Source organism: Engystomops pustulosus, chromosome 2 (genome assembly GCF_040894005.1).
Source record: "Engystomops pustulosus chromosome 2, aEngPut4.maternal, whole genome shotgun sequence".
Taxonomy (NCBI): Eukaryota; Metazoa; Chordata; class Amphibia; order Anura; family Leptodactylidae; genus Engystomops; species Engystomops pustulosus.
In genome coordinates, this window is record NC_092412.1 from 191,919,270 (window position 1) to 191,935,049 (window position 15,780).

Here is a 15,780-nt window from a genome sequence, read left to right on the forward strand (position 1 = left end):
TAGGATGATAACACAAAGTAGATATAATTACATGTACTTTTAAAAGGAAAGAGCTTGAATGTCAAAGGCAATGCTTAACAAATCTTTCACATGCCACACTTAACCTATCACAATATCGAACTGCAACAATAGAGGATGATGTGAAATGCAGACATCAATTCAAACTGCAAAAGAACACCATGATAAATTGATTCTCTAAGTTATGAAGGAAACCGTGGGAATAAATGTAGCCAGAGTAAAAGATAACTTAGCGGTTAAAGATAAATCCATCTTGTCAAAAAGAACTTGACATCCTACAGAATAGGAGCTTAGAATTTATGTGAAGTACAGATTACTCTTATGGAACAGCTAAGCTAAAACAATTGGATCATCTAGTGGCTGGTGTAGCTACTATAGGTGAAAATGCTCACAAAAAGTTAGATTTAAAAAGATACTAAGTAATATTTTAAGGGTTACAAAACACCTGGTGGTGGTGGTGGGGGTCTACCAAGCTCCAGCCATTCCCAACCTGCAGGTTGCAGTGGATAAAATAAAAGGCTCCAGCTTCAGGCTCTGCCTTGTGTAAAATTGTTCTATAACCTGCACCAAGAACTGGCCCAAGCCACTCCATGCCCACTTGGCGTGGAATTGGCTTAATGGGAAAAAATCAATCCCTAGCAGTCACAAATCCCCCCATAATGTGTGCTATACCCCACAATATGGCAACATTAAAGTAGACTACTTCACAGAGAAAACTAAACATTTACTTACCCATCTGGAGGAGTTTACAAAAAGTGCATTGTCAATATATAATGCACTCTGCCGCGTTTCACTAAGATTGTACGCCCGATGTCCTGCATGTGTCGCTTCCCCGCTCAGGTCCGACCTTCTCCTTCCTGGTGCATGTAAGTACTTGATCTTGCGACACAATTTAAAAAGTTAAATCCCGGCTCAGTCCGAATCACACGAATTTGTGTCGCATGGAAGCCAACGCAGCTGCACCAAACACCCGATTATGTGCGACACAATCCCCTGTTAAATATCTGTCACAGCCGCGCAAAACCCAAAAATGGCAGAAAGTCAGAAAAAGTGCGTGCGCGGACCTTTAGTCAATGAGCCCCATTATTTTTAATTTAGACCAAAAAAAATTATAAATAAATTACCTATCTCTTAAAATGGTCTTAACTGGTGCCACTGAAAAATTTAATTTTCCATCAGAAAAACAAGTGCCTATTCTACATTAACAAAAACTGTAACTATGAATTTGTCTGGTGATTTACATGTGATAAAAAATGCTTAATGTTATATGGCTGTATTGCATATTATAGGTATTCAAACACAGTGTTTATGCTACCACTGACTGTGAAGGGTTGTAAAAAAAAATACCTGCTGTAAGCAAATGAAGTAAGTTTCTTGATTGAACTTGATGGACAAGTGTCTTTTTTCATCCGTATAAACTATGTATAAACTATGAAACAATGAGCTTACTATCATTTGCATCATGGCCATTGCGGGTAAATAAATATAAATACATATGTATGCTTTGAAACAATTACAAGGTAGACAAGCTTATTAAAAAAGGAAACACTGTATGAATTGAAAAGAACTTTTTCAGCTGCTGACAATCTTGAATATTTTACTGCTCTCTTAGAAGTGCATGCAACATGGCAAAATTGCCATTTCTTTCAACTTTTGTAGTATACATCATAAATTTTCATACAGATGTGGCTTCTCCAGTGTTTAAATTGTCCTTCACGTCCACCTAATTGTTGAGAGCTGGTGGACAGGCATGCTCTGTCACTTTTCTCACTGCCAGGCCCCTCTATGGTAATACTCTTTTCACTACAATGCATGAACATAGAAGTGGCTACTTCTAAAGCCATAAAGTACATATTTTATTGTCAGCTGCCAGAAGATCAAAGGAAACAGTTTCTGCCCAAAGATGCCTCAGACAAAATTATCAAGGGGAACAAACAAACAAAAATTTTGGAAAAAAATAGTTTTGTAATTGAAACACTGCCAATTATTTTTTTAAAAGCTTTTGTTGAAGACATAACTATAGATGTAGATGTACCCATGTTGCCAGTGTTATGGGTGAATCATGCCTGATTGCCAGTGTCATGCACTGCAACGTAATTTCATTACTGGGGCCTGTTGAAGAGAGTGCTTTTATTCATTTCATGCAGTCCCAGCTCCTCGCGCACAGAGGAGCGGGGAGCATGGCGTCTGTCCCTACCACAGTAATCAGTCATCAAAGTCCGCCCCCCACACCTGGTTCACCCTATGTCTGGTCAGCTGACCCGATGGCGCGACAACTGCTTGGTGGAGATGAACAGCGCTGGTAACGCAGATTCATCTTCTAGTAATTATGCAGATGTAAAAATGTGTGTACATATATATATATAAATATATATATATATATATATATATATATATGTATATGTATATCTGGTGTATCTGCATGTGTATATTCTGCATATATGCTGTATGCATGTGAACATGCTGTATGGAATGTACTGTATGTATGATGCTTATATACTGTATGTATATGTGTACATGCTATACGTATGTATGTGTTTATGTGTGTTTATAAAGTTTGTATGAGCATATAGGCACAGCAGGATACATCAAGAGGCTTAGGTGCCTTGATATATCCGGCGATTAGCTGTCCACGTTTTATTTCAACACCAGATATTGCCTAGTGTACAACAAAGCACAGCCGGCGACTTTTGACATGTGAAAAGTCGCTGGCTGCAGCAAGTGTGCCGGCGCAGGGAAAAGAACTCCACGCACCAGACCACTCATGTGCCACTCCCCAAATTTCAACTATTTTTTGTCTGTAAATTAGATATCACGAAATCTGTGGCAAATCAACATAGTTGATTAACCAGTATGCCAGAGAGAGAGGCGGCAGGTGGAGCAGGCACAGGCCACAGCACAGTAAGGGGACGTCGCAGCAGAGGTGACTCTGTGAGGCCAGAACTGCTGGTGTCATCTAATGAACAACCCAAAGGTTCCCGATTGGTTGACCAGCTCATTCACTTCCTCCCAAATGACATCTGACGACCCCAGCCAAGAGTCCGTGGGTTCGTCAGATACAACCTTTAATTGGCATGACCCAGGAGCAGGTCAGTGGCCCTCACTTGTCCTCAACCAGCCTCTGTCCTGTTCATTTCCCTTAGCCAGGGATGTACTATAGCCACTATACAGAGCCACTATAAAGCGAGGACGAACTACTGCCACAGCTGCTGTGGGGAGATGGGGGACTAGGAGCAGTAGCAGCTCCATCAGCAGCAGCTTAAGTCTGGAGTCCTTAATGAGCAGCTTCCTTCACCCGCCTAGTGAGGAGGGTAGCCGCCACCAGCAGCAGGACTTGCAGCAGACCCTGCACCAGCAGGTGGTGGCCTACTTGGACAGCACTCTACCACCCTAGGAATCCCTGGAATCCTGGGCAGCCAAACTTGATGTGTGGCCGCAACTTACGGAGTTTGCAGTAGAGAAGCCATGACACCTCCCCCAAACATTGAGAAATTAGTCTGGATTCTGACTACGTGCCTCATCCACTATTTTAATGTATCAGCGTTTAACAGAACAGGTTCTGTCATAATCTATGGAATCATCTGATGTCAGTGTAAAAAGAGTGCACTTTTTGATGTTACAGTGGGATCTTAGCCTTCAGCTCAGTCCTTTCGAGCTGGCAAAGACGTTGCCTTGTCAGGCTGCAGAACACGGGAACCGCTTCACTTATTTGGTCAAGTTGGCCCCTGTAAGTGCCCATGGAATTGATGAGTGAAGAGCGGAAGCTGTCATGTGCATGTCATACTAAAACACAGCAATGTTTGAAGACCAAACCATGCTCCCTATGCATATTTGAGCATGGCACAACGTTCTACAACACCCTACAGGCTCTCTGAAGCCAGGAATTACCTGTTTTTTAACGTGTTTCGCCATGATTCAATTGGGGTCGAAACAAATTTTGTCAGAAAATTCAGCGGATTCGGGGAATAGAATTTTTGAAAGATTTGCCCATCTCTAGCTAGAATTATGCTAGCATTTGCTGTTTTTTCACGACTTCTGTGATTATTTCAGGACTTTTGAGTTTATACATGTGTGTAAGAGTGTATTACTGTGTGTATGCATGTAGAACTTTTTGTGTGTTTAATATGGGGCTCACCCTCTCCTAGTTACGCCCCTGCTTAAATGTATTATGTTGTCCAATTGTAGCAACACTACTACATGTATTTCCCCATATTCACACTCAGTTCACCTTACTACTAATGCTTGTAATTTGTGCTACAGTAGCTCTTATGTGAGACTGGACCAGACAATTTAACCTTTATTCTTTACATGTATCTTAGGGTAAATTCAGACTGCCATCTATGGGGAGGTATATGCGACCGCAAATTTTCAGTATGGTGCCACACATGTTTCACACCGTTCTATCTTTCCCCCTGTGTGTGGCCCTGCGCCGCTGTTCTCAATGGAGGGGTCACCTCCTCCTCTCCACGCACAGCGGCTGCGGCCGGGCAGGCATACGGCTGTATGAATGTAGCCTAAATCTAAAGCATCTATAACTCTATCACATGTTCTTTGATTACCCCTCCTTAGACAGCTTTTCATGGGTCTTACCCATTGTTTACCAGATTTTCCCCATTTTTTAGATGCTCCGACACAGCAAAGTAATATTTTTGTTGAACACATTCCCCACAGACCTTTACCACCTTACTTGGCACATATAAATCAGGTCTCATAATAGTTGTCCTAGATACACAAGAGTTATGCCATTACTTCTGTCTTCTAAATATTAATGCATAGAATGTGAACGCTGAATTTGGTTCCACAGATCTATAGATGCAATTTTACATTCGTACAGCTGACCCCCTGGTGAATAATGTGCAAGCCATGGAATTTATCCAGGGTAGTGTAGCTTTAATTGTAAGTATGTTTTAAAACATAGCCCTGTAGCTCAGATGCACAAATGAGACAGTGAATGAGTAAATTGTCTTTAATCCTGAGATAAATTACAGGTATCACCTTGACAGAACAAACCAAAGTCAAGGTTAATTTGTTTTGGATTAACAAAAAATGATTGTAGAACACAGATCCACATTTATTAACAACATAAAATGAAATCATCAATCTGAGATGTACTGTGCACACCCACGATGAATGACATCATTTAAAAAAAAATACAGCTGGAACCAAAAGTTTACATACATCTGCCATGGAATCAGAATACCGTAAACGTTTGCTGTTTTAGATCAATTAGGATTACCAAAATTATTTATATTTGACATATTCCAGAATAATGAGAGAGAATCTCTTAAAGAGGACCTATAACCCTCACCAACAGACCCCCACTATATATGTCCCCCATAATCCTCGACTTCAGAAAAAGAAACGGAACTCCGCACCAGGTTCAGGGTAAAAATAGTTTCTTGTCAATCCAGACTTTATTTTATAGACAATTTTAAAATGTACATGGCATGTCCCCTAGACCATGAAGAGGAACAAAAAAACCTACGCGTTTCAAGTGCACGTGGCACTCTTAGTCATGGTTAAATTGTTTGTGAAAGACGCCGGGATATGTACCTGCCTCCCGAGACACCCCGGTCACATGACTCAGGGAAATCCTGAAGACATGGAACAGACCCAGGAGTAAATTCTTTTTATATAAGAATCCCCCCCCAGCCCCTTTCTAGCAATGACATTATTTTTTTTTTAAATTTAGGTTGGCAAAGTTGGTTTTAATAGATCCGACCTCTTGTCCTGGCTGTCCTGGCTGGAAGGAATGCGCCCGAATGCCGAACCCGAAGCTATACTTCGGTCCGCTCATCCTTAGTCAGGTGGAATGGGTAAAATTCCTGCAAACGTTTATGAGAAGCTTGTGAAAGGATATTTAAAACAGTTGACCCATTACAGTTCAAGGTCAATGGTACAAAATAGTAATAAAATGTATGTTATCTTTTGACTTTCATCAAAACGCTTTAAAAATCCTCTCTCACACATTATTCTTGCATTTGGCAAATATAAATAATTTTTGTAATAATAATCAGTCAGGAAATCCTAGTAATCTTAGTCAGATAGTGAAAAATGAATATACTTTTTATATAGTATATGTAAACTTCTGGTTTCAACTAAAAGTATTACAATGCTCCAGCCTTACATTTGAAAAATATATGACCGTAGTAGGAAAATCTCCTGGCCTCTTACTTTGCAGGTAAGAATATGAAAACTTAGACTGACTTCAAGAGACATGAGGAAGAATAAAACGCGGCCCTTGAAAATATTGATGCAATAACAAATGCCTCAGCCCCATGAGTTGTTGAGTTTGACACAACCTTTTTTAATCAAAATTTGGAGCCAACTTTGAAGGATAAAACAATCTTGAATTTTGGCAGAAGGTTTAACCCCTTCACGGTCTGCGATGGGTATAACCGCCGCAGAGCTATGAAGGGTGTATGAAGAGGGCTCACGGGCTAACACCCGCTGTCGGTGCTTGCAGCGATCGTGGGTATTAACTCTTGTCTGCCGTTGGCAGCATTTAAAACATGGCGGTGCCTCGGCACATCTTTATTGAGATCGCCGCTCATGGAGATCGGTTGCCATAACAGCCTTGGGTCTTCGTCAGTGGCTCATTGTAATGAATCATATGCAAAGACGCAATGTACAGTAGTACTGCAGTATATGGTAGGAACAAACAGACTAATCTAGGGTTAACATACCTTAGAGGGTCTAGGAAATAGTGAAAACATTTTTTTAAAAAAAAAAGCTTAAAAAATGTTAAAATTACTAAAATGTTTAAAATTCAAATCACCCTCCTTTCCCTAAAACTGATATAAAACTAATAAACAGTAAAAATCTCAAACACATTAGCTATTGCTGCGTTCCAACATGCCTGATCTATCAAAATATAAAAACAGTTACTGCTGTTGGTGAAGTCCATAATGGAAAATAACGCCCACATTTTTACATCACATAAAAAATGTAATAAAAAGTGATCACAATGTTGCACATTCCTCAAAATGGTAGCAGTGAAAACGTTGGCTCATTTCGCAAAAAATTGACACGTTACACAGTTCTGTGCACCAAAGTATGAAAAAGTTATTAGCGTCAGAAGATAGCACACATTCGTTTAATTTTTGAAAATGTATTAAAAAGCAATAAAACCTATAGAAGTTTGGTATCACCCTGCTCGTACCGAACCAAAGAATAATGGAGGGGTGTTATTTTGAGCGCAGAGTGAAAGTTGTAAAAACTGAGCCCACATGCATTTTTTCCCCAATTTTTACACATTTGGAATTTTTTTCCAGCTTCCCAGTACAGGGCATGGAATAATAAATTACATCTCGGAAAAGTAAAATTTTTTGAGCGAAAAAGCCCTGCGTCTTCAAGGGGGTTAAAGAAAACCCCTTTTTCCTACTGACACTCAATGAACTGCTGATAACCAGAGTAGGTCATTACACCTCAGTACAGTTTTGTTTTCTTCACAAATCTCCATTTTGCAATGAGAAACCATGATGTCTATGTGTACACCACTGTCATGTAGTTAGACATTTGTAGTCTATTCAGATTTTGGAGTTCCTTGAATCAGAACTCTGGACTTACTAAAGGGAAGACCGAGCAAAGTAACGGGTTGGGCACTATACTGCATAGTCTTCATTTTAAAATTGAATCCATAGATACAACTTTTTGATAACAAACATATGCAAGTGTTAACATAATGCAACAGAATACCTTCAGGCACCTTGAATGTTTTAATCTCACCATATAGCATTAGAAAACAAGAGCTCTACATACCTGAATAACCAGTGATATCCATTGCTTTTAGGTTTCTACATTTAATAACTGTTAGGGTCAGGCGTCCTGCTGTAGGTAGATAACATAGGGAGAACATGATTTCTCCAAGGTCCACACTTTCCTTAAAAAAATAAAAGAAAATATTTTTTATAACAGATGAGAATATAAAAGATAATGGGGCAGATTTATCAAGCAGTCTGAAAGTCAGAATATTTCCAATTGCCCATGGCAACCAATCACAGCTCCCCTTTAAAATATTCATGAGCACTGGTGAAATGAAAGCTGACCTGTGATTGGTTGCCATGGGCAACTGGAAATATTCTGACTTTCAGACTGCTTGATAAATCTGCCCCAATGTATTTATATAAAAAAGCATTAATGTAAACAGAATTATAAATACTGTATATACTCGAGTATAAGCCGGTCCGAGTATAAACCAATGGACTTAACCTTACCACGAAAAACTGTGAAAATGTATTGATCCAATTATAAGCTTAGAGTTAGAAATGCAGCCGCTACCCTCTAATAAAATGTCCAGTAGTCATCCTCATCAATAAAATGTCCAATAGTTTCCCCTCATTAATGAAGTGTCCACAGCAGCCTTGGATGATAAATAAACTCTCCAGCGGAGAGCCCCCATAAATGTAATATCCTGCAGAGAGCCCCATAAATGTAATGTCTAGCAGAGAGCCCCATAAATGTAATGTCCAGCAGAGAGCCCCATAAATGTAATGTCTAGCAGGGTGCACCCATTAATGTAATATCAAGCAGAGTGTCCTTATTATTGTAAAGTCCAGCAGAGTGCCCCCATTAATAAAATGTCCAGCAAAGAGCCTCCTTCAAAAAATAAAGTTAGTACTCCCCCTCCAACGCTGACTGCCGGCATCCTGTTCTCCCGCAGCACCTCTTCAGGTTCCCGGCAAATGTGTGTTTATGTGATCTACCGGCCCGGAAACTATGATGTCAGCAGGCCATGACGCTGCCGTGTCATAGTTTTTGCACCAGCAGATCGCATAGACGTGCATCTTCCCGAAAACGTGTTTCGGATATTTATAGTGTGTTTGCGCCAGAAAGAACAGACGTTTCCGACTATCCCGACTTGGTCGTCTTTTTTTTTTTTTGCCACATTTATGTTGAGTTTGTCAGCTTTTTTAGGCGCAATTTGTGGCGCAGTACAGACCAGAAAAAAATGATCTGAAATCAAAAGAAAAACGGGCGCAGCCCATGTAAGATATTGGTGCACATCTCATTTGTGTTGGCATTTTTATGGCGCCCGACCGATTAGTTCCATCTGTGCATTAATTACTTACAGCCGTGTGCTACTTTAATACATCAGGTTATGCTTTCCATCGTCGGATCTCAGCGGCCGACTGTCGAGGTTGGGACAAAATTAATAAAATGTAGGGGTTTTTGGTTGCTATCGGTGGCCAAAGCATTTTTATTGACATTATTCACAATAAATACTATGTCTAAATGACAATAAAGTTCAACCTTTCAAGGCAATGGGCCCATGTTGCAAAAGGCCTTAAAGTGGTTGTCCACTTTAAGCAAACAATTGATATACAGAAAGTATGTTGGAAAAACTTTTCATTACATAAACAATAGAAATTATTTACTGAAAGTGGACAACCTCTTTAGACTTGTATTAGTAGTATTAACTAATCTCCTGTCAATTCAAAAGGTCAATTCAGGTGCCCTCAACTGAATGTTTCAAAATAAAAATATTATATTGATATTTTCTATCTCTATCATGAAGCTAAAGTATATAGCAGTGTTATAAGGTTATATTTTTTACTGTAATTGTATTCGACTGGTGTCAAAATTCAATGCAAATATTTAAAAGACGGAATAGATTTTACATATTAATTACTGACAGAAAACATTAGGAAGTTTTCTTAAGGATTAAAAATATGAAGATATCGGATTTATGGCATAAAAATAAGGTTTTTAGTTTAAGACTTCAATAATTATGATTGATAATAAAGAATTCAACATCAAACATCAGAAAGCTTAGATGAACTTTCCCTGCTGTGAGTGTGCTCTGAATTCACCTTCTTGTAGAGGCAGATACCATACGTTGTTTAGATTATTATGCAGACGTCTTTCTGATCAAAGTCACAACTCATGAGTCATTTTTTAGTGTCCAAGATGGCTTTCCACAAAAGTTAAGTAAAATCTAGGCAAAACATGGGATCGTAGCTTGTGGTCCAATACTGCAGACCTTTATTGAGGGTCACATTGTAAGGTCACATATTCTTTTTTTATATCAAATGTGTATTGTTTGTTTTTCTGAATGTGAATTTGTTGTGATTCTGTATTCTGTTCATGATTCTTAGGGCCTTCATCTTGTGGGAGCCACTTTATAGCAACCACATACATTGAAAGCAGAAGTCTAGAGGTTTTTACCGATTCTATGGGAATATTTTATAAGCATATGCCAGGACCATTGTGCAAGGAAGGGGTAACATATGACCATCTCCTATTCTGAAATGTTATCTGTATGATAGGCGTTGTACTCATTATACTATTTCTTGAAAAAGTTGTGTCGAGTTATAATATAAGACATAATATTTTAATGAAGAGGCCTGATGGCATTGGACTTGTATGATATAAATTTGGTAAAAGGAATAGTGCCCATTACAGTGCTGGATATCAGGACCTTTCCTTTCCCTTCTTACCACTTTCCCTTCCACATTTTGCTCCACCACATTTTTCATACTCCTTAGATGTGTGGGCCCAAAACTTTCTCATAATGGCCTTACATAAAGGCAGAAGCTTTGTGTTAAGGGTGGAAACAGCATATTAGGAATTAATTGTTTTTTTATTTAAAGTGATAATACAGTTGGAAATTTAAAAAAAAATATTTTTTATTGTCACAATACAACTGTGCAGGCAGAGTAAGGGGTGCAGGCCCTGAGCTACCCACCACCGCTGTCTCTGCCTACTTGCCCATAGTTTGCTAACCTGCAGGGGACAATTGGACAGAGCTCAGAACAAAAGATAAAAAGAGAGATAGAGACAGACAGATAGATACAATGAGAGTTGGACTTGGTATCCAAGTCAAAAACCAAGATGGTAGTGAAGGACAGCATTGTGAGGAAATGAGTAGTGCAAAAACGAGGCAAGGGGTCAAACTACATAAATAGCAGAATAGAGAAGGTAAAATCACAATTATAACCAGCAATGGGTGTGAAGCAGGTATATGAAGAGTTCCTGGATGACGTCCCAGCAGCTGATACGCTTGGCTATCTATCACTTGATCCACACCTGACACAGGTGAAGTTCCAAATGAAACCACCCAGCTTTCCCAGAACAAACACCCAGCTCAGTCTATAAATAATAAATAGTAGGTGAATTCTATCTACTGCTGTACAGGTCCATACACATAATAGTCAAGGAAAAAAAGGCAAATAATCTCAGTATACCCTGACATCTAAAATTAGAAAATGGCTATGTATGCGATATCTAAGAACTGAACCTAGTAATTAAATTAAATTATGATTTATTGTCCATATAGAAAACTCAGATATATATGTGCTTTGTATAGATGGAAGTCTTTTTGTTATTTTATTGATCAGTTACCAGTTACCAATCCAATTTCATTACAACCATCTATTGGCATGAGAGTATGCTCATCAATGATGTTTAGTAGGAGAATGAAAGCAAAAAGCAAAGGTTTTGGTGAACCATCTTTAAAAGCAGATCGTCAGAGATGGTCAGAGATTTGCAGAGCCTGCGATGACCTTAAGCGTACAATTTGAAATTCCCATCTGCTAAATAGGAACATTTTCATAAAACTGAATTCACCCCTGTGCTGGGAAGCCTGATGAATTACTTTAAAACCTAGTTTAAGTGATTTTACTCCATACTGATTTGCATCGGAAAAATTGAATACATCAAAACAAAGTGAGATGTGGCAGTAGATACAGATCAAACTATTTTATTGCAGTGGTAAACAATAGTGTCACCAGCCATTAAGCTACACACCATGTTCCAGCCACTAATAACACATTAAAGTGGGTTCATTAAATGGAGTCTTACAAATTATTTATAAATTACTCTAATAAAATTACTGATGCATTAAAATGTTGTATTTTATAGCATGTTATAGAAACATATTGCTAATAGTAAGTAGCAGAAATCTAAGCTCAAGCCTAGCTTCTAATGACACACTTACCTCTGGTACTATTGTTTTGCATGTTAAGATACAAATGGACTTTTAAAGGAAATCTCTACTCTTTTTACAGTACATGTACATTTTCCCACCTTTGTTAGTATTGCTTAGAAATGACACTAGTGCTTTTTGAGCCTGGTACTCAGTTCTGCCTCATCACAAGCATCAGTATACAAATGCTACTTTAGTTATTGGTATTTTTAAGTCGCAGGAGACTGTATGAGTTATATTTTCTGAAGTTTCTGTTGTATTTCGAAAGAAAAGAGCAGCAATTGTGTTCAATGAGGTCACATGGATAGGCAAATGTTTGGTCATAGTGTTGCTGACTTTGCATTGATACTGTTGGAAGAGCTATCCACACACCAGACAACTTGGCTAGTTGATGCTGGTTTTTGGCTCCTGGAGTGCTTGGTAGCCAAAAAAGGAGGAATAAAGGAGACCAAAAAAATGCAAGTTTAGTGATTCTATAGATTCTTCATATTGTATAGAAATTACTCTCACCTGGTTTCTATATGAAATAGCCATTTCGGACTCCCAGTAAGTCCAAAACTTTGTTTACGCTGCTTGGCTATAAATCGCGAGAAACAAACCACTATCCCAGTCATTAAAAAAAAACTGATGAAGGCTCTGGTACAGAGCCGAAATGCATTGTAACAAATTAAACATAGTTTTAACAATACAGATAACCAGTTCAGTGTACACAGTGCCGTTTCTAGATGAGGTCACTAATTGTGTGGTTATCATAGTTTGCTAACATATATATATATATATAGATGTAGAGTGCTACAACCAGTGGGGGCTCCAACTAGATTTGGTGCCCAGGGGTCCCACCAACCTTAAACCGGCCCTGTGCACAAGCACAAAGGAATCAGGAAATGTCTTCTCAGCTAGTGCCCACTCACAAATACAGAAGCAATACAGGTGAGTAAAATTGCAAAGTAAGTGGTTAAAGTTATCCTTATCATGTTTACATCACTAGGAGATAAAGATCAAGAACTTTCTTTCATGAGAAAACCTCTTAAAATGACACTGTGACAAACGATTCCATGATGTGTCATTAAGGTGTTAATCTGTGTTTCTTTTTAAAGGAAAGCTACCATCAGAATCAAGCATGGATAAACCAGGGACACTTACTCATAGATACAGGATCTATGACTGTGGTAATCTTCTTATATTTGTTATCCATGGCCTTTCAAAATGATGCTAATGAGCCTGAAAGGCTGCTGGGGTGGTTCCCAGAGCTCCTCCCTGTGGCAGATGTTAGACTGTCTCATCCTTCTCCCTCAACACTCTGGGAACTGCCTAGTAGCCTTTCAGGCTCATAATTTTAAAAGTTGATTTTAGAAGGGAGGAGACCATAGATAATAAATATAAGAAGATTATCACAATGCCTGGATTTATGAGCAAGTGTCCCTGGTTTATCCAGATTGCAGATGGCAGATTTCCTTTAATGGAGTTTACATGCTTTACCTGTGACTTCTAAATCTTCTTCATTTAACTAAAACACAACCCAAAAAAGCAGCTCCTATTAACTAGAAAGCGAGTATCATTGCAGGTATAAACCGTACACGCTTTTTCTCCTACAGTGGTTGATGAATAAAAGACAGATCTACTATTGAGAGCCATTCATACAGAAATCAACTCTTTTTTTGGCTGATATGGAGGATTCTTTCTATAATGAGTTGCTGAACTCAGAAACCCTCTTTCAGCATCAACATACATGTAGATGAATTGATTATACAATATAACATGTTCAGGAATGTAAATTTAAGCCATTTTTACAGTTAAACTTGCTCTTCCAATAGATATTTCCACATCAGCAAGTGACTTTAAGAACAAGAACCTAAATTTAAGTGGCACATCATTTCTTATGTAAAAGAATCATAACACAAACAGTGTTAAAATATTTCTATGTGTCTAATTCCTTTAACAGCTTTTTGTGCCTGAAGGAGAAAGGATTACAGCTCAAGAAACACATTTTCATCAACATAATCCCACTTTGGCTCCAGACGTGAGTTTGATAGTCCACGCTGTGTAAGCAGCCATAGCAACAAGATACTGAATCATTTCCTAAATTAGAAAAAAACTCTTTGTTAATGTTGGAACTCACCTATTGAAATGATATTATTTGGTGTGTTACAATTTTATTTTAGTGAAAAGGGAAATCACTTAATTTATGCATCATCAGCAATGAGCAGTCAACAGAGCCGAATGGTTCTATGCCACCAATAGGAACCAGGTGCCAGAATAGTGTCACTGGTGAGGGGTGATTTTATCAGAGGTTGCTGAGAGAAGAATGATTGTAGTTGCCCATGGAAACCAATCTGAGCTAAGCTTTCATTTTCTCACAGTGGTTTATAAAATTAAAGCTAAGCTGTGATTGGTTTCCATGGGCAACTGGAACAGTTTTACCTCTGACACTCCTGATAAATCTCCCCCACTGTAAAAAGTTAGCCCACAATGATAGGGTTAAAATAATGCTTGATATAAAAATGGTTTGTTATAAAATTCAGAGTAACTTTTAAAGCAATTATTTTCTATACATACATTGAGTCATACATTGTATTCTTCCAAGCTGAATAGATTTAACTTCCCAGAATGCAAATCTGTTCAGAAAATGAATCATCTAGAAATCTGCAGAGATTTTAGTTCTGAAGCTATCACTGTAAGCCCTGATGTGATTTTATTTTGGACCTTCTACATGTGTTATTTAAAGGTATCTCAGGAGCAGGGTGAGTGCTGACAGGAGCCAATCAGACATAAATTTCCTGTATAAAAAGTCGATACTAAAAAAGTGATATAGGATGTTATTTTGTAATTAGATTATCAGAGAAAAATGGCAAGAAGCTATAATTTACAACATTTTTTTTTACCAAAAGTCCCCTTTTAAGGACATAATTATTGCTTCCATTGGAATTAGTAGCAATCAAGTCCTGCTAATCAAATGTCCTTGCTTAATTAACCACCAGTTAGTATGACCATCTCTATAAAAGCAGTTGTTTTGGCAGTTTGGTGGTTATTCAGGTATATTTTAATACAATGCCAAAGTAGAAAAGCGATAATCTTAGAGAATACTTCTGTCCCTTTCCATTATTGTGGGAATGGAACATTTTGACGTCTCACAATTTTAACACCATAAAACCTTTAACCTTATCTGCACACTAAGAATTATGACTATGACACAACCAGCCAGAAAAACCCCTTTCTTACTCGATCATTGTGCCGTAAATAGTCAAGTATCTAAAGCTATTATGATAATGGAGGTACAAGAGTTCAAATCTACTTTTAACCTTTTCTCACTGCATTCAGAGAAGATATAATTGTAGCTTAGTTACTTCCTGAGTGTACAGTTAGTATACATGCAATATTATGCCGGTTTCTTACATACAACTTAACCCTGTATGTAAGCTGTCATTATAGAGGTATCTAAGGACACCTGGTTACTTTAGGTTTATATTTAAGTTGAATTTTTATGTAAGAAGGACCTGGTATAATTTATAATTGTAAGTGTAGAAAAAAGATTTTTTTTGTCCCGGTGAAAACTGGATTTTCAAAATTTTGCGCTGTGAACAAAAATTATCAATAAAACTGCATTACAGATATGTTACAACTGATCATTGCAGCTCCAGACTAAAGTAAAGTATCCAGAGAGCTTCACTGGAGGTCACAGTGGGCAGAGAGGTCCGTCTGTAAAAAGAGGTTGTCTGTAAGTCCAGTGTCCTTCAGTGAGGGACTGCCTGTACACCTGTTCCGACTTACATATAAATCCAACCTTAGAACAAACTCACTGAACCTGTCAGGGTTCGGGGTGAGTGGACCCTCTAGAC

General features: G+C 38.3%; 1 protein-coding gene across 3 annotated transcripts in view; it reads right to left on the reverse strand.

Annotated features, from left to right (window-relative positions):
- Positions 1 to 15,780, reverse strand: part of SYT6 (synaptotagmin 6) — a 252,417-nt gene that overhangs the window by 28,318 nt on the left and 208,319 nt on the right. For all 3 annotated transcript variants that reach the window (XM_072137651.1, XM_072137652.1, XM_072137653.1), the window contains exon 4: positions 7,780 to 7,900. In XM_072137651.1, coding sequence (XP_071993752.1) covers positions 7,780 to 7,900 — 121 coding nt within the window. The remainder of the gene's footprint in view (positions 1 to 7,779; positions 7,901 to 15,780) is intronic.